The 18560-nt window shown below is 61.0% G+C and overlaps 6 protein-coding genes across 6 annotated transcripts; 4 read left to right on the top strand and 2 right to left on the bottom strand.

Moving 5' to 3' along the window:
* Window positions 1–377: 377 nt before the first annotated feature.
* On the bottom strand, window positions 378–1100 carry BXZ73DRAFT_42086 (uncharacterized protein; the record flags this gene model as incomplete). The annotated part of the gene is made up of 2 exons (XM_048018890.1): window positions 378–702; window positions 964–1100. 2 exons carry the CDS (start codon window positions 1098–1100, stop codon window positions 378–380), a joined length of 462 nt encoding a protein of 153 aa, XP_047880960.1.
* A 925-nt stretch (window positions 1101–2025) lies between these two features.
* BXZ73DRAFT_98453 (uncharacterized protein) lies at window positions 2026–2545 on the top strand (the record flags this gene model as incomplete). The annotated part of the gene is made up of 3 exons (XM_048027691.1): window positions 2026–2087; window positions 2171–2329; window positions 2494–2545. The coding sequence occupies 3 exons, from the start codon at window positions 2026–2028 to the stop codon at window positions 2543–2545; spliced, it is 273 nt and encodes a 90-aa protein (XP_047880959.1).
* A 422-nt stretch (window positions 2546–2967) lies between these two features.
* BXZ73DRAFT_42131 (uncharacterized protein) lies at window positions 2968–4887 on the top strand (the record flags this gene model as incomplete). Its single annotated transcript, XM_048018898.1, has 3 exons — window positions 2968–3368; window positions 3469–4332; window positions 4557–4887. 3 exons carry the CDS (start codon window positions 2968–2970, stop codon window positions 4885–4887), a joined length of 1596 nt encoding a protein of 531 aa, XP_047880958.1.
* Window positions 4888–7820: 2933 nt separating this feature from the next.
* BXZ73DRAFT_98451 (uncharacterized protein) lies at window positions 7821–9737 on the bottom strand (the record flags this gene model as incomplete). Its single annotated transcript, XM_048027690.1, has 2 exons — window positions 7821–9197; window positions 9255–9737. 2 exons carry the CDS (start codon window positions 9735–9737, stop codon window positions 7821–7823), a joined length of 1860 nt encoding a protein of 619 aa, XP_047880957.1.
* A 2105-nt stretch (window positions 9738–11842) lies between these two features.
* BXZ73DRAFT_75195 (uncharacterized protein) lies at window positions 11843–13697 on the top strand (the record flags this gene model as incomplete). Its single annotated transcript, XM_048022169.1, has 8 exons — window positions 11843–11929; window positions 12035–12091; window positions 12203–12308; window positions 12329–12368; window positions 12434–12616; window positions 12675–12927; window positions 12976–13257; window positions 13566–13697. The coding sequence occupies 8 exons, from the start codon at window positions 11843–11845 to the stop codon at window positions 13695–13697; spliced, it is 1140 nt and encodes a 379-aa protein (XP_047880956.1).
* A 2019-nt stretch (window positions 13698–15716) lies between these two features.
* BXZ73DRAFT_98449 (G-alpha-domain-containing protein) lies at window positions 15717–18023 on the top strand (the record flags this gene model as incomplete). Its single annotated transcript, XM_048027689.1, has 15 exons — window positions 15717–15936; window positions 15992–16006; window positions 16064–16084; window positions 16149–16174; window positions 16233–16670; window positions 16743–16858; window positions 16910–16962; window positions 17019–17084; window positions 17140–17201; window positions 17266–17284; window positions 17325–17355; window positions 17408–17661; window positions 17723–17805; window positions 17870–17903; window positions 17971–18023. The coding sequence occupies 15 exons, from the start codon at window positions 15717–15719 to the stop codon at window positions 18021–18023; spliced, it is 1491 nt and encodes a 496-aa protein (XP_047880955.1).
* Window positions 18024–18560: the final 537 nt, after the last annotated feature.

Raw genomic sequence — 18560 nt, 5'->3', positions numbered from 1 at the left:
CGATAACGCGACCGCGCTTTTGAAGAGTCGCCACTCATCACGGCAAGGATAGCTTGGGCGGTCAAGTTCACCAGGTGGAACCCGAACCCGATAACGTCTCAATAGCAACTGTACTACGGTATACACATATGGCAGGTTTGCGAAGATAACGCGAGAAGCATGCATGAAGATGGACAACTACATCGCAAAGACCTAATCGAACGCAAAACGAAGGAAAAGAGACACTATGGGTGCAACGGACAAGAAATGCGACAGAGATCGACGATCAAGCACCGGCCAATCCTCAAAACGCAACAAAACGACCTCGATCGCTGTCCATTTCGCCAGAAATCATGCAAACGAGGAGGCGCGCAGACTCCAAAACTGCATCTCGGCGCTTACTGCAACTCGAGCCGGTGGGCGGTCAGCAGCGTGTTGCGCCCGTCGACGACCCTCTCCCGGACCCACTCCCGGAACGCGCCCTCGTCGACGACGCTCCGAAGGATGCCCGCGCGCACCGCGGAGAAGCAGACCGCGAACCCGAGCTTCGCCTCCACGCGCGCGCGGAACGCGGCGAGGCCCGTTCCCGCCGGCACGCGCACCTTCCACACCTCGTCCGTCGTCGGCACCCAGACCTTGAGCACGATCCGGCCGTCCGCCGCCGGCGCCCAGCGCGCGGGCTCGGCGCGCGGCTCGGGGATGGGAGGGAGCGCGGCGAACTTCCTCGCGCGCGCGGACCGTGGGGGGTCGGGGGCCGCGGCGGGCAGCGGGGAATCCCACGCGTCGGGGCTCATGCTCAGGAAGGAGCCGACGGGGTCCGTCCGCTCCGTCGTCGCCGTCGTCGGGGTCCGTCGCGCGATGGGGATCGGTGCGGACGGTGCGAGCGCGTGCGCGTGCGCGCCGTGGAGGGACTGCGGGAGGAGCGGTGCTGGGCGGTGGCGCTTGGTCGCGGGGCGAGCGGATGTTGTGGTTTGCGCAAAGGACGAGGGCGCGCCGGGGTCGTTCTCTTTGCCGGCCGCGCGCGGGGCGCGGAGCGTGCCGCTGCGCACGCGCCGGGGGATGTTGTGGATGGCAGTGAGGACCTTGGCGGACGTGGTGTGTTGATGCGTGTTCGCGGACATGGCGGCGGGAGCGAGTGGGGCCAAGGGCGAGGTGTTGGCGAAGAGCTGGATGAGTTGCGCGACGAGCTGCGGGGGCGAGAGCGAGGCTGTGGGCGGGACTTGGCGGGTGGTTGGGGATGATGAGTGTGGGGGGCGAAATCTAACCACTGGCGGAGGGCTGGCAGACAGCGCGGGGGAATCCATCCTGTTGCCAGCCTCGAGTGCGGAGGACGCAGATGGTCTAATATAATGGTCAGCCTCAGACGTATAACAGGAACGGGACCAGCTCCATGCTGTCCGGAATGGGTCGCGCGCGCGAGCATTCTAAGTACAATGGGATCCTTACTTTTATGATGAGATCGTACGAAGCCGTCGGCCAATGGTAGATGAGCCACTCGGACTCTGGAGTTGTTGGATAACTGTGAGAGTTCTCTGCCACCATTGTACTGGAGTAGGTTTATTGTTGTTGTGCTACTGGCTATCGGCGAGAGGGTAACTACACAGTACCCACGTGCGGAGGCGGTACTTAGGTTGAATCGTTGTAACTTGTGGGTTTGCCTCGAGCCCAGACACGAACATCGGGAGTTCAGGCCAGGTGTGTCCCTCTTGAGAAGTCCCGCGACATTCTCGAGCAGCTCCCGTGCAGATTTCTCCTGAATTATGTTATTGGTTTGCTGTCGAAGTTCGCACTGAGGTTTTTGAAGGTCGAGGTCGAGGTTACGGCGCTAACGTTAAATGTTGGTGTTGAAACGCCTGGCGTCGTGGAGGCAGCCCTCGAAGACCTGGATGTGGGTAACGTGGTCTGGCCCACATATATACCGATACCAGTGAATCTTTGTCTTGTAGTCTTTTCCACCCCTGCCCTTCGCGAATCGCGACGTGCTCCCTAGACTCGGTCGGTCGTCAGCGGCTTGCCAGTGCACGAGACGCTTGCGAAAAGACGCCCATGCAGCGGCGGGAACTTCCGGAGCGAGGCTTTTGGAACGCGACGTCGGCGCCAGCGAGCACGTCCGTCTCACTCTCGCCATGTCTTAGTCCGTCCCTCGTTCTCCTCTCTGCGCGCATGCACTTACTCTCTTTGCTTTTGACAGCGTTATCCTCGGCCGCGCTGTCAAAAACGAGTACCTCACCCTCGGTACCCTCTTCACCGTTGCGGCGGGTGTTATGCTGGCCGGCGGTGGCAAGAAGGACACGAAGCCTCCGACCCTCCAGCAGGTCAAGGAGTCGGTCAAGATTGGCGCGAGCTCAAAGTGCGTACTTCTGCTGTTTCATGCTGCGCCGCCGACTGACCGAGTCTCTCCGTGTTCCGTGCTTGGTGGGGTGCTGGACATGCAGTGAGGAGGAGGAATTGTACGTGCCTGCGGCTTTCACTCCAGACGAGGACGGACTGTCGACAACTGACCAGGATGAACAGCATCAAGAACTTCATTGCAGAGGCGGAGAAGGAGAGCGGGTCGAAACACTGAGCGGAGCTTGTGTACCCCCGTCGCGTTGCTGTAGCAGACCCCCAGAATCCTTGACCTGCGCTTTCTCCCTCTATTCCCGAGTGCATGTGAGCTGCAACTTTCCTGAGCACGATGGACCAATACCACGGCACTGCAAGGCGAATGAGTGTAGTAGGATGTTGGGCCATTTGATTCGGGACGTGCTGCGGGTGTGGAGGAGACCGTACCTAGACGCGGGGTGGCGATCAGGTGTTGCGAGCAGTCGGCAATTCCGTTTCGCGCCCCAGTCACCACCCGTCGCTCGTGTGTTGACCGCAACCAGCGAATTCATCTCTTGTTCTCTCTGCCTGCCTCTGGCCTCTTCCTCTCCTTCGCCCACACGGTCGCTGCCCACGCTGTCCCTGCACACGTCGCCCGTCTTTACGTATCCGTCTAATGTCAACATGAATGCCAGCGTCCAACCCCCACCCAGCCCGTCCCTCGCTGGCCCCCGTCCGCTCCAGCTCGTCGATGGCAACGTGCTCTCCATTCTCTCAGCCCCTTCGTCCCCGTCCCCCCTCAGCCCAGGACTCTCCACGCCCCCGCCCAGCGCCCGCAAGTTCCACCCTTCCCGCAGGCAGTCGTCCATCTCCTACTTCCCCAGCGACCACACTCCAAGCTGGGATCTACGCTCCCCCACCAGTGCCACCTCCCGTCCGTCATCACTCAAGCGGAGCACGTCCTTAAACCACAAGCTCCCAGGTCCGCTGGATTTGCAGGGAAACAAGCGGAGTAGCCTGCCCCTCACAGACCCTCTGGGCAGCCCACAAGTCGAGCAGCGACCACCGCTCACGCTAACCGAGAAGTACGTCTCTCCCTCTTCGTCTCCAGCGCCGTAGCTTCAAGCCATACTGTATATATGCGCCCCCCGTGAGCTTGCCTGCTGACTCTACCCTTCCTCGCAGGCACGCCGACCTCCTCCGCTTCATCGCCCAGAAAGAGTCGAAATGCCTCGAGCTCCGCTCGCAGCTCGCCGCGCACGAAGCCGAGCTCGCGCAGCTCAAGCGCAAGTGGGAGCGCATCGTCTCCCGCGGCATGGACCGCGCCTACTCGCAACAACCCGCCTCCGCCGCCGCCTCGTCCAACTCGCTCCTCACCGGGGCCGTCAAGGACGTCAGCCGGCTCCTCGCCGCCGGCCTCTCCGACCTCGCCGCCTCCCCCAGCGGCAGCCCGAACCCGGCCAGCACCTCCTTCCCCGCGCACTCCGCCCCGCCGTCCGCGTTCGCGAAGCACGGCCCGCCCGTGCTCGCGCTCGAGACCGGCGGCCGCGCGCTCGGACACGCCAACTCCTGCAGCACCAGCACCAGCACCAGCACCAGCGCGTCTTCGTCCGGCACCGGCACCGCATCCTCGAGCGTGCGCCTCTCGCAGTCGTCCGCGTCGTCGCTCGCCTTCGACGAGCCCCTCGCGGAGCAGGACGAGGGCGCGGAGGCGGAGGACCACGCCGCGCGCGCGATCCGCGTCGACGGCGGCACGGGCATCGAGAGCCCCGTGCAGATCTCGCCCGCGAGCGCGATCAAGGCCGCGAAGCTGCACCGGCGCAAGAGCCGCGAGGTCCCCGCCCCCGCGCTCGCGCCCACGTCGTCGTCCCCGGGGACGTCGAGGGCGACCGTGGCGGCGGAGGAGCGCAAGGCGAAGCGGGCGAGCATGCACGGCGGGGTGCCGCCCGCGGCGTCGATCCCCGGCCTAAGCCCGCTCGCGAGCGGGTGGATGGAGAGCGTGGGGAGCACCGTGGGCAAGAGGTGGGGGGAGATACAGAAGGGCGAGACGTGAGTGTTTTGCCTCCTCGAATCCGTCTTCGTCTGCTGCCACTTGTTGGTACATGCCAATCCTCCCCGCCTGCGCTTGCGCGTGCATTTTATCTTCGTTCACCCCGCAGTCCACCACACTCTACTCCAATCCTCCCCTCCTCATCCTCTGCTAAATCCCCACCCCTGGCCAACCCCCGTCCCGTCTCCCAACTCCATCCGCTGACGCACCCTCCCGCCCACAGGTTCACCAAGAGCCAGAAGCGCGCGTCGCTCCTCCTCTCCGACGCCGCCTCCTCCTTCTTCGCCGCGCTCGCGCCCACGACCCCGACCGGGGGCGCACACACGCCCGTCTCCGTCTCCTCGAACCCGTTCGGCGCCGCGCTCTCCCCCCTCGGCGCGTCCCCGACCGCGGCCTCCGCCGCGACCTCGCTCCTCGAGCTCGACGACGAGGGCGCGGGCGCGCTCGGCAGCGTGCTGGTGCCCGACCGGCCGGCGCTCGCGCCGTCGCGACCCGCGCCCGCGGCGCAGAGCAAAAGCTTGCTCGATGACGACGACGACGAGTGGAATTGGTAGCCTCTCGTCCACGGTGGAGTAGAGGGTGTGGTTATAGTACGTGTCCGGTTTATTGTTTAGTGACTGTTTGTGTGCACGCGCTGTTATGTCTGCGTGCACACGTCCTTCGTGTTGGAACCATGAATGACGAAACGATGTTTGGCGAAGAGCGTCGGTTCCTTCGCAGGAAGCTTGTGTGTCACGCGGGAAGAAGTATGAAACCATTTTCTGCTTTTTATTTGGTTTGGGTAGTGGTAGAAGACTCGAGCGCCGTGGCGCTATGAGTGCAGACTACCTTTTACAGTACCGTGGTGGAGCCGTGTAATAGGGGTTTGTGATGTATAGTAAGAGAGAGAGAGAGAGATGAAAGAGAGATGAGAGGCAGGACTATCGACACTTCGAACAGGACACATGGAGGCTGCACCAGGGGCGCAGCCTCGCCTGGACGAGGTTGGTGCTGAAAGACGCACGGGGCCGAAGCCAGAGGGGTTTTGATACGTATGAGTGTCGGGGTGCGAGAGCCAGTAAACACCGAAGGCCACCGCAAGGGCGACGACAGAGGGGAGGGTGACCTCGAACCGAGACGCTGGTGTGAGGGGCTGAGACGAGGGAGGGCCCGGGAGCTGAACGCTGAGACGAGGGTCGGACGTTGGCGGGCTGGCGGGGAGAGCACCGGCGAGGACGCCGACGTGCTGAGTGGCGGTGGCGAGGTCGTGCCAAGGTGCCAATGTGGGTGGGTCGAAGGCGAGCCAAAGGAATGGGGTCGTGAGTGGCCAAGTGATACGACCAGTGAGGTCAGCCAAGTTGAAGGAGGCGACAGGGGTTGAGCGGCGAGGTCAAGCCAGACAGCGGTGGAGTTGTACCGCAAGGGCGGCGAGGTCGTGCCAGAAGGGTAAGTCGGCGAGGTCGAGCCGGAAGGGCAGGTGAGAGTGATCATACAAAGGACCCGATGTTGCGACAGCGAGATGCACGAGGGCGGACACCTGAAGTCGTCGAGATGTTGGCCATTCGGATTGCTGGATGCGCAGGGAAGAAGGGAAGAACGGTCCTAGCACTTGCGCATACGTCAGACTTGAATAACAATAATGAGAAAGGGCAAACTCACGAGAATAGGATGCAATGTTACACGTCGCGCCAAGTCTGGAAGACCGACGTGCTGAGAAGCGGCGGGGTCTTGCCAGTACTCGCGGCGGGATCGTGCCGAGAACGGAGATCATGCGACTCAAAGCAGCTGTAACTCTAGCCGCCGAAAGAAGAGGCGGGAGGGGATGAAGGCGTCTGTACTTTGGACCAAATAGACACGTCGAATTTCAAAGTCGTTGTGACAATGGGTGAGACGCTTACGACACAAGACACCGCATTGGGAAACAGGCGGTGGAGAGGAATTCGACGCGATGAAGAGAGGTCGAGCCGCGAACCAGCAGGGGGCGAGGTCGTGCCAATGGCGGCAGGATCATGTCGAGAGCGGAGGAGTGGTGAACCTGCGGCATCTGCGAGCCATGCGAGGCGAAACAACAGAGGACGAAGATAGAGGTGTCGCCTCGATGCTGAAGCAAACAGACATATTAGTCTTCGAAGTCGCCGCGACGATGAGTGGAGTACTCACGAGATAGGACACTCTGTTACCGGGCGGGTAGATGTGCTGAAGAGAGGCGAGATCGAGCCAGCAGTGGGTGACGAGGTTGGGCCAGGGGGTGGCGAGACCGAGCCGGTGAGGACGAAGTTGCGACAGAGGTCGGCGAGATCGTGCCATTGGTTGGCGAGGTCATGTCGAAGGGCGACGCCGTCGCCTCGGAAGTTAGCAGACGTGCGCCGAAGGGTGGTGGGGCCTTCCGGGATCCAGAGCTCGCTACCAGTGAGGTTGTCGCCGAAGGAACGAGGCGAATCGAGGTAGCCAAGAGCGTCACCCGAAGAGTGGGGAGAGCGAAGGTGTGCGAAAGTAGGGATGGGTGGCGAAAAAGAAGGCGGGGGAGAAAGTCATTACTGTACAGGAGCTTTTTCGGGTTGAAGCGTGGATGATATGGAAGCGGGTGTCGCGACGGTGGGGCGGGAGATGAATGGGAGGAGTCGTTACTGTCCTGGTAGGGTTTTGGTGTTGAAGTGGAAATCGCCCAAAATACCCATTAAAAGGGGAAAGATACCGAAGGCCCATTAAAGGAGATACCGGGGGATGACCCTGTGAAGAAAGACGACATGGACCCGAGGTATTGTGGATTTTGTGATTTTTGTGAGGGTGAGGAAGGTAGAGGGGGGTAGTCGGTGTTAAGAAAAGAAGGAAGATGCCGCAGCGGGGTGAGATCGGAAGGGGGGTGATGAGGGAGACGGGAGAGATGTTGGTGGGAGGGGAAGCGGCGTCGAACAGGGCGGAGTAGCCAGGATGTGGCCTTTTCGGGGGGCGCTTCCTTGCTTGACGGGGGCGACAATGGTGAAGACGGGGGTTCACGCAGAGATGGAGGAGGGGGAATGAGGGGATGGTTTTTCTGGGGGTTTGAACTTTTCGAGGGTAGCAGTCGCCGAAGCGCCCCATGCAAGGACCAAGACACGGGAGGCGGATTGGGTTCGGTGACCGAAGACGAAGAAAATATGAACCGGTGACGAAAGGACCCATTAAATGAGGGGGATGCCGAAGGCCCATTAAAAGAAGAGGAGTGAGGGACGGATAGCCAAGAGGAAGAAGAACGACTTGATGACCGATGGCAGGGAGACGAGGAGGGGAAGGACCAAAGCCAGAGACCCCAGTGAACGAGCAGGCCGAGAGAGAACGAGAACATGAAAAGACGACGGAAAGTGAAAGTCGAGAGCCCAAGGAGCGAGAGCAGGCCTGAGGCGGCGATGGGGGAGGACAAAACAAGGAACAGGACGGCTGACCAGGTGCGCCCGTGGTGCCGAGCATACCCATGTCCCAAGCCTTCATCGCTCTCCATCCCGGAGCGATCGCGCCCGCCGGCCCAGCGTCACCCCAACACGAGCGAAGTATCCGGATCCGCAGCCTCAAACCCCATGTCCGGCGACGACGGCAGCTGTACACCCGCCGTACCGGCCAGGAAGTCGGCCAACTCGTGGAACATGAGGTCGGACACGTCGGAATCCTCGCCCACGTCGTTGGAATTATCCCTCTGAGCGGAGAAGAGGTCGCCTTGAGCATTGTCCTTGTCACCGTTCGTGTTGGAATTGCCGTGGAGGATGGCGTTGCCAGGCTTGTCGTCGTTCTCGACATCGCAGTCGGCTGAGCTCGCAGATTTCTCCCCAGCGGCGTGGAGGCGAGGGAAAGAGACCGCTCGCGAGCGAGCTTGTCTTCGTAGATCGCGGTCAAGGATCTCGAGAAGCCGCCGGTCCTGGGCTTCGCCGAAGTCATAGAGGTCCTTGAGGGTGCCGCGCGACGGGACGGGAGGAGGTCGACTTGAGCGTCGAGATGGCGCCGAGGGTGAAGAAGGGGCGGATGCAGCGCGGACGGTGAACCCGAGTCCCATGCTCCCTTGACCATCCTGTCCACCCACGCCGCCACGTCTCCCGGGCTCTGAGGAGCTGCTGCCTCGTCTGCCTCGTCTCCACCTTTTTCCCGGTGGATCGCCGAGAGAGAACGTCTTGCCCGACACGTTAGAGACGGACCATCGCTGTTCTTCTTCCTCTTCAAGCCGTGGAGCGTTCCAGCTCGCCGGGGGGACCTGCAGGTAGTCACGCTCCTCGAGGGACGAGTGGTGCGGGAAGTAGAAGCTGACGGGGGACGCGAGTTGGGCAGTACTTGGCGACGACATGACGAGTGGACCTCCTAGGGCGGCCGGGTCGACATCGGGCGTGGGTGGACCGTCGCGCGGCGAGCCGATGGCGGACTCGATGTTGTCCGGGGATCCAGGAGAGGACGGGTCGAGCGCAGGCGTCGCGGGAGAGCCTATGGAGCAGGGGCTTTCGGGCGGACCACCGGACTGTTCGTTGTCTTGGCTGTACATGCTCGAAGGACTGTCGGGGCAGACGTCTTCGGGGAGCTGCTCGATGAAGGGCTGGATGACGATGGCGGGGACCTCTGGTGGTACGACGACGGAGGAGCAGGCCGCAACGAGCTTGGGCGCTGCGGCGAGGAAAGCAGGTCGCGCGGCGGCATCGTCCCTCTTGAAGTGCTCGTGGAATGCAGGGAGGTGCCGGCGCACACACTCTGGGTAGCCGAGCGACGGGTTGGACGGGGACGGCAGCTCTGGAGACGACGGGGTGGGCAGCAGGCCAACGGGTGGTGAGATGGGCGACGACAGGGCACGCTCTTCGGACGCGGGCGCGGCGGGGGCCTCGATGTCAACCCGAGCGTTGGCCCCGGCGGGGGACGGACCGGAGTGCACGGGCTGCCAAAGGGCGTGTCAACCACAAGGTGGAGCGGACGAAGAAGGAAAGAGGCTGACCGCGATCTTGCCCGCGTCGACCGCCCAGGGAAGGTCGCCGATCACGCGGCAGACGACCGAGTGCCGGATCGTCCTGTACCGCTTGTTGGCGCCGTGGACCGCGGGCAGAGGGAGGCCCGCGAGACCCGTGTGCGTCTTCTCGGACCCGCTGCACATGATCTCGTCCGCGGTCGGAGTCGACGGCGAGCGGCCCGTGGAGGCCATCGACGCGAAGAACGCGTGCCTGAGCCCGTCGTTGCTCTTGAGGTCGCCCGTCGGGTGCTGCGCCTCGACGTTGTCGACGACCCAAATGCTCCGGCGTCGACGGCGGCGGCCGTGGGTGACGCACACCGCGATGGAGATGACGCAGAACGCGACCGCGAGGAGTGCGAGCACCGTGTAAACACCCGACGAGGTATCCAGCGCAGACGCGGGGGTCGGAGGGGCGCTGGGTGTCGTCTGCGGCGCCAGAGGGGAGAGGGTAGTGTGGGGGATGGAAGGCATGGATGATTGTTGAGCTTGAGGTTGGCTTGAGGTAGGCGGTGGCAAGTTTCGAAAGCAGTGCGAAAGCGAGGAAAGCGAGGAACGAAGGGGCAGTGAGTGCGTTTGCCTAGGAAGATATACACCTGAGAGACGTCAGCCACTGGCTGACTGCTGTCTGCAGCTGGGACAGTGCCGGGTGTCGGCATTGTCGACTGGTTCTAGACCGCAACAAGCCTGATTCACAATGGCTCTTGCATGCTCGCTTCGAGCACGGCCGTTGGGTACTAATTGGTCTCTCTGTGAGCGGATTTTGTACCGTGACGTAGGTACTGCACATGAACATACCCGAAGATGCACCCAGAAGAGTTGTCGCAGTGATGAGCAGATGGCTAATTTTCACGAGTGGATTTTGGCGGGTGACGATCTTGCGCGCAAGCCCATAGTGTCAGAAGGCGAGGACATTCAGTCTGAGCTGAAGGCATTGGCAGCTAGCCCATATCTTGACATGCGTTCCGATTGCATCCCTATGGCACCAGAACCCACTTTGATCTCCTGCGGGGCAATGCCGGCGATAGTGGTATGTCCGCTATAATCGAGGTCGTCAGTATGACCCACGCGGAGCGTCACCAAAAGTCCTGTATCTCGTTGGAGGGATGGCGCAATCTTCGATCTCGTTCCGAGCGTGCTGCGTCGCATCCAAGGTGTCAGAAAACTCGTATATGGAATTGTGTTCATATTTTTGATGTTTCACGCATGTTGTAGAAGTAAAGGAAATAAGATGCATTGAAGAGAGAGATCAGACACTTCGACAACTTAGATATCGAGAGGAAAAGCATATCAGACACCCTGCAGAATACCGTGTCGTATAGACTCACTAGACATCTCGTCGAAACGGTGGTGTCTTCTCCGAACGTAGAACATGAGATGATGGCGCAAGTACCGTAGTATGCCAGCACACAGCGCCGTTGCCAGACCATAGTATGACAACCCGCACTGCCAAGGGTGTACGTTCTTGGGATACCCAAAAACAGCAGAGGTCAGCAGCCGAAGGGTGATGAGGGTGCGAAACAGGAATAGCCCCGAAAGTCTCAGCTTTCCGTTCTTTGTCAGGCCACCGGCGGTTTCGTGCCCCCGCACACAGTGTACGAGGAGAAACCTGCACGGCGAGCACAGACAAAAGCCTCACAGGCCACAAGCCTTAGCCAAGGTTATGCTGACATCACGGATTTACAGGGGCGTGGGTGGATGTGAATATGTACTCACTCACTGCATCCATCAAGTGCACTCGGCCCCCGCAACTACCGGAATCCAGTGAACGTGACGGCTGGATGTGATCGGAGAACGAGAGGAAATCGGCTTCTATCCTGTTGGTACACGTGCCCACTGGAGGGCAGGAGAAGAAAGACGCGTGGGGCGATGCCCATGAACGAAGTCTGGACTGCTTGAAGGATGCCCTCGGACCAGCGGGAAGATAGGCTCGAACTGTCTTGTACCATCTTGGATTCTGGCAGACGAGATAGCGAGAAGACGAGTGGACGAACGAAACGTTATGAGGTTGCTAGGCGAGGTGTTGCTGCGCATGCGGGGAGGTAATTCTCCGTTGATGGCGTGAGGCGCCACCCACGAGGAGGGGACCGTGGGGCAAAGGATGCGCAAAGTAGCCGCGAATGGGTGTAATCATCTTGAACGCGCGATGGTTGGGGATGTCGCAGCAGGGAATAGCGATGGCAGCAGTAGAGGGTGGCTGAGTATATAGCGTCGTTTGTGGAGGATATTTGTCTCGGACGCGCACCGCTAACCGCTTAAGATCTGTGCGTCGGTCACAGGATGATGTGACAGGGATGATGTGACTTCGGACATGCACGGCGTCACGAAGCCATGCAGCAGCTGGCAACGGCGAGTACCTAGATCCAGCTGACTATTACTGTCGACCCTGTCGACGCACCCGTGGTTTATAAATGATGCTCAGTACATCGCGCGGGCTTCAGTCGCCCCCTTTCCTGTTTTCCCCCGGCGACTCTCTTGGAGGCTTTCTGCTCCTTTTCTTTCTCTCCTCCGCTTCTTGAACCTTTCTCTTCGGTTTCGGCGCGAGCGCCGAGTCCTTTTCACTTGTTGGTTTTCGAGACATGTCCGACTCTTCCGTCAATGCCGTCTCGGAATTCTATACCCCCGGCCCGGTCCAATACAGTCCTGCCAAAGTTTCTGGTGTGGCGGTGAGTCTGCAACTGCTCGTTCCCCCACCACATTGTACTCTACTGCACTACGCGGCGGCGGATGTCAATGACAGAACAGCGTACTCACTTACGTGCGTTCCCCAGGTCCTGGTAGTTGCCGGGATCCTTTCCCTCGTGGCAGTGATTCCGGCGCTTTACGGAGTAAGTCCTCCAATCAATGCCCTTTGGATTTCCTGCGCACAGTGCCACATCTGATACGTGCACGACCTGTCTCACCCAGGTGCTCAGATGGTTGCGTCCTAAGCTTGGAAGCATACGCATCCTGCCCTTCTTTGTATCCCTCCTGGTGGCCAACGCCCTACAGGCGTAGGCACGATCATGAACGCCCGCTGGATCCATGACCGCAACGTCGTCTCTGGTCCACTGTGCACTGCCCAGGCGGGATCAAGCAGGCAGGCAATGTCGGCATGGCGCTCTGGTGAGCCTCGTCTCCGTGACTGTGCGATCAAGCCTTGGCGCTGACCTACAAGCGGCCACTACCAGGTCTTTTGCGCTCTCGGCACACGTCTTCATGCTGCTCTTCGTCCGCCGCTTAAGCCTCTCGGCTATGCAGTCTTGGGTTATCCTCGGCGTTGGCTGGTTCCTGATTGCATTTGTGGTCGTCATCGGTCCGACTGTCATCGAGAGGTCTGGCCGTGGACCGTACTTCGGTCCCACTGGCTTCTGGTGAGCGAACACAGTCATTTCACTGTGTGAGGGTACGGTATTGACGTCACACCACAAGGTGCTGGATCACAGGAGAGTATCCGAGGGAGCAATTCTTCCTCGAATACTTCTTCGAGTTCCTCTCCGCCTTCCTCTCCTTCTTTATGTACATGATCGTCCTCCTCCGGGTGCGCGGAAACCTCACCCGGGACAGCCAGGGAAAGTGGCACCTCCGCTTCGTCCCTCATGGAGAACGATGGAGGCTCGCCATCCGGCGCGACTCCGTCGACGAGTGCATGATGAACGTCGCCGCGCGGATGATCTGGTACCCGGTACGTGCTCCCCGCAGACCCCCCTCCCCCTCCCTCGCCATCTCACAGTCGTGCGGTCCGGGACAGGTCGCGTACACGATCCTCCTCGTCCCCGTCACCGTCGCACGCTTCTGGGAGTTCGGCGGCCACCACGTCCCCTTCCGCGCGACGATCTTCGCCGACTTCGTCTTCAACCTCCAGGGCGTCGCCAACGTCCTCCTCCTGCTCATCACCCACCGCTTCGTCCCCCACGCGGAGGCGCTCCCCATCTTTGCGCCGCGCAGGAACGTGAGCATGGGCTCCCCCGAGTCGTTCGGCATCACGCCCTTCATGCTCCCCCCGCGCGACGAGGTGAAGGACGAGGACCGGCGAGCGCGGAGAAGGAGCCCGGCGCGCACGACGGCTCGGTGGTCGTGCACCGCGACGCGCGCAGGCATTCGGCGGCGTCGTTGGCCTCGATCAACTCCACGACGCCGATGGTGCTGCACATCCAGTGAAGTGGTCCGAGTCTGCGCAGGTCCTTTCGGGAAGGGCCGCTGTAACGCCGCACGTTCGCCTTGACGTCGACCCCTTATGGAGGCCCAGTGTATTATTTGAGTGCGCTGGACGCGCTTGTCTCGGATATATGTTACACTTGACATCAATGCTTGTATCAACAGATCTTCCTAGTTGGACGTGTATTTGGTAGCAAGAATCCCTACTGTAGAGCCTTTCGCATTCGTAACATGTCGGCCTTGATCCGAAAACACCAGGAGCGTCTGGACCGCTCCCAGCTAAACCTCGAGTCGTGACAAATGATCATGTGCCGTGACCGCTCGCGTTTGGCACCTGATCTGGAATTCAAGCGCCCTTCGATTTGTCTCTCCTCTTGAACGTCTGCCCTTTGCCTTGTGCCTTCATAGTCTCCGTTCCTTGCTTCTCGGCCTTCTCCGCAACAAGCTAACTATCAATTCTACCAGGTCTTCTCGCGCGCGGCCGTCAGTGCAAGGTTGGCGATTACGAGGTGATTCCGGCTTCCCTCTTTGGCGCACCCGGACGGGAAGCTCGCGGTGGTCACCAGCCACGCCGCGCCACCTACGGCATATCGGTCAAGGAAGAGCCTCAATAGGTGATGCTATGGCATACCGCCGGCTTCCGTCCACCACCATCCCACCACCAGACACCGAGGTTGCCGCATCCGGGTTAGCCCACGAAGCCCCGCCGCGAATGGGCGACCTGAGGAGCGGATCCAGCGCAGGAACGCGGGCCCGCAGCGCCATGGACGTACTAAGTGGCGGGTCCGCGACGCTCTGTCCACCACGCATTCACTTCCGGACGGGCCCTAGTGCTTGTCGGCCCTCCACGCACCTTGAGGTGCCCTAGGGATGGAAGCTCTGCACGGTGCCAGTCCGCGCGAAGCCGGCAACGCCTCCCACGCGCGCGGGGCGTGCGGGCTCTGGTCAATTCGAGGCGTCGATTGGCGAGGGCCTGGACGTACGCCGCGAGCGTGCATAGTATACGTACGTCCGTGGACAGGTCGCAGCGGCCTATCTGAATCGCGCGCGCGGGTGCGCGGGTAAACGGGCGGAGGGAGTTGCGCTCCACGGGGGTTACGGCAGGCGAATACCACGCCCCGCAGCCGCTGGCACCAGGGCGCAGAGGGCCGGAAGGGGGCGAAGGCGGGGAGTGTGTATGCATGCGCCGTTGCCCATGGTGATCGCGGGGGGTGTTCTGACTCAGAAGACGGGCATCGTCCGGGTCGGAGGGTCCAGCATCGGACGCACGTCCGTCCGCCTGCTGGATGCGGAAATACGCCCACGACATGAATGGAGCCGCGCAACGGGGCGGGCGCACGGGTGGGCAGAAGGAAGGGTCAGAAGGTTCGGTGGAGAACATCCGTGTGGGGCACCCTGGCGGCGTTTGGGAGGCGCGCTCCCATCCGTGTGCCCGCGCGCCGAGATTGAACGAGACTGGGGCCCGGTGTCGGTGCAGGATGCGCGGGCGCGGAGGATCATGGGTCTCATCCAAGCTCGCCAGGGCGTTCGAGGGCGGGATCCACCGCGTACAAACCAAGCGACCGCTTTGGTGCGTCGGGCGTCTAGGCAACGCCGCGGGGGCAGACGCACGGGCGTCTGAGACAATCGACTTGCTTCTTTCCTCCTAGCCCCGGTTCCCAGCGTTGCGGCCGGCTTCCTGAAAACTGGTGCATTCTCGGAGCCTCTGCAGCCGCCTCGGTCGACACCGACGCGCTCGAGCCTCGCGTCGGCGGGTTTCCCGGCCTTACGTCCTCCGACCCGGCGCCGCGCTGGCCATCGTCGGCGAGCAAGTGGTTCATTCAGGCAGGCACAGCCGCCTAACAAGCCTTTCTCCTCCGCCGATCGGCGCGATGGTGACGGATCGAGGCCTGTGTCCTGATCTGGGCCGCGGACGCGCCGAGGGACCACCGGCCGTGCTCCCCGTCCTCTCCCCGCACCCAGCACCCACGCCCCGCGCGGACGGGACGGCGGGTGACAGCGCAAACGCCATCACGCGTCTCTTTGCCATGCGCGACGTGTTATAATCCATGACGCCGAGTGCGCAGAAGCTCCCGCCGCCGCCAGCTGTCCGTCCGTCCGACTGCCCCGCCGCCGCGTTCGTCGCGGTCTTGTTTATAACTCCCCGCGTCCGCTTCCTGCCTCTCTTCCTCCCTCCCCTCCCCGCGCCCTTCCCTCCTCTGCTTCGCTCCGCTCCTGCTCCGCCTCGCGCCCTCCCTGGCTCCTGCTTCCGCGCCCCGCGCGCCCTCCAGCCATAGTCTGTTCCAGCGCCTCCGGGGAAGAACAAGAACCAACAACATGCTGTCCTTCGCGAACAAGGCCAAGGGGATCGTCACCGACGGCGACCCCCTCGCCTATGTCATGGCGCCCCCGCCCAACGAGTCGGAGGAAGAGCGCCAGGCGCGCCTTGCCGCCGAGGCTGAGGCGAAGAGGATATCCGACGCCATCGATGAAGAGCTCCAGCGCCAGGCCAAGAGCGAGAGGCGCGGTCCTCGCCCGGTCAAGATTCTCCTGCTAGGTGAGTCCGTACCTTCTTGTATGCGGTTTGGTGCTCAGTGGCATTCGACGGGCAGGTCAGAGCGAGTCCGGTACGTGCATCTTTGACGTTCTGCCACTCGCGCCCTGCTGAGACGAGCGGTGCGCAGGCAAGTCGACCACCCTCAAGAGTGAGTCGCTCGCGTTTCGTTGCTGGTCTGAGCTTCCACATAGCTGACGCTTCGCTCCTCCAAGATTTTCAGCTCATGAACACACCATCTGTGAGTAGTGATTTCAACAGATCATCAATCCGTGATTGCTCACTCGCGCGTAATAAAGGCATTCCGCAAAGAGCGCGCGTCGTGGCGCGCAGTCGTCCACCTCAACATTGTCCGCTCAATCCGTGTAATCTTAGAGGCCATGGCCGAAATTCAGGCGCAGTCCCCATACAACTCTTCTCCCATACGCACGCACCCTCCCGACTCCCTCGCCCACTCCCCATCCCTCGTGCCAAGACCCTCCCACCGTTCGCTGACTCCAGAACACCTGAAGTTGAAGCTCCGCCTATCCCCGCTCATCCAGGTCGAAGAGGAACTCATCAGACGACTGACCCCCGTCGGGTCTGGCGAGCTGGAAGCGACCCATCTGCATGGAGACCGCTCGCGTGCCCTGGACAGGGAACTCACAGTCAACAGTCAGCTCGCTTGGCGAGGCGTCTTTCAGCGCATGGTTGGCCGCAACAGCGGCGATGGCGAGGGCGACTACATTGATCCCGGAGTGAGTCCATGTTCCTCGGTGTTCCTTTTGTCCCGCGATGCTCCCATGTACTGATGATGCGCTATCGCTCAGGATCCTGCGCGGGTTCTGCACGCTTGCGCCGACGACATGATTGCTCTGTGGCACGACCCTGCGATCAAGACCATGCTCCGCTCACAGGGCACCCGCCTTGAGGACCTCCCAGGATTGTGAGTGTTTTACGTGACCACGCCCTTCTATGCATTGACCCGGCCATGCAGCTTCCTCGACTGCATTGAGCGCGTAACTCATCCAAAATACGTTCCGACTGATGGTACGTACACCGGTTAACTCCCACGATACGCTCTTCACAAAATATGCCGTTCCCAGATGATATTCTCCGGGCGCGACTGAAGACCGTGGGCGTGTCCGAGCACAGGTTCTCCATCAAAGAGGGTGAGAGTTACCCGTTACTTTGCCATTCTGATATTCTCACACACCGCCTACATAGGGTACTCAGGTACCATGGCCCGCGACCTCAGAATATACGATGTCGGCGGACATAGGTCATTGGTACGTGAAGTCCCACTTGACATATGGCGCTCGAGGCTGATGGACGCTGTCTCGCTTGTAACAGCGAGGTAACGAAATCTGCGGTCTGCCACTCGCATATACTGACGGAATGTTGACTTCCAGCCGCATGGGCGCCTTTCTTCGACGACATGAAGTACGTTTCTTTGCAGAAGCTTCTTCCGCTCGTATATTTACACGCACCGCAGTGCCATTCTGTTCCTCGCGCCTCTGAGCGGATTCGACCAGGTGCTCACGGAAGACCCGTCTGTGAACCGTTTGGAAGACTCGGTGCTCTTGTGGAAGTCGATCTGCTCGAATCCCCTTCTTGGGAAGACAACCATCATCTTATTCCTCAACAAGATCGACATCTTCCAGGCAAAGCTCGAGTCAGGCGTCTCGTTCAGCCAGTTCATCATCTCGTACGGGAACCGGCCAAACACATTCGAGGACACTTCGATGTGTAAGTTTCCCTTCGGCGTCGTCCGTTGATGCGAGTACGAGGGGCTGATCTCGGCGCGCAGACATGCGGAGGAAGTTCGGGCAGATCCACAAGGAATACTCGCCTCAGGCACGGAGCTTCTACAGTCATTTCACTTCGGTCACGGTACGTCGCGCGCGGCGACTTCGGGGGAGACCATGGGACTGACTTCGCCTACCGATGAATGCAGAACACCGAGACGACGAAGGATCTGCTTCTCAACGGTGAGTACATTTGGCCCACGGACGCCGACAGTTGCCCAGTCGGTACTAATGATTGCCACGTACGCAGTGCAAGAATCCATTATCCTAGCAAACCTGAGGAGCATCAACCTCACCAATTGAGCAACATCGGACGTTATCTGTATGCTACTCCCGCCGTGCTCTGCGTTCCCCTCGTCGTCGTGCCTACAGCCATGCCTGCTATATCCCCAAAAATATGCGCCTGTGTAAGCTCACCAGAGCGACGACCTCCCCGGTTTCTCGACCAGCTGTATGTAGCACGGTCAACGGCGACAGGTCGCCTCTCGATAATACGGACTCCATCACGACTGTTAGCACTACCTTTATCCACTACCCCTTACGGTATATACCTCGTGCACTGTTGTATACTAGCTCACACATGTGTCTCTGTTCTACTAGTCAGGACATGTTATTGCATCCTCGGTTATGTTGCCGCTTTCAGAAGCTGCCTGTTCGTCCCGACATGTAAGCAATGCGGGCGCTCCGACCGCGGGGAGCTTTCGAGGGCGAAGATAGACATGCGCGCGCGAGGTACGCGCAGTGATTGTACACGATGGGGCGGGGAGACCACGCGCAGGACTCGGGCGGGGGGACGTTCGCCCGCGCGCCCTCGGTGTGCACGGCGCGTGCTGGCCTTGG

This window comes from Epithele typhae, assembly GCF_022376455.1.
Source record: "Epithele typhae strain CBS 203.58 chromosome Unknown BXZ73scaffold_7, whole genome shotgun sequence".
Classification (NCBI taxonomy): domain Eukaryota; kingdom Fungi; phylum Basidiomycota; class Agaricomycetes; order Polyporales; family Epitheliaceae; genus Epithele; species Epithele typhae.
Note: the sequence above shows the minus strand (reverse complement) of the source record. Positions and strands in the feature narration are given on the sequence as shown.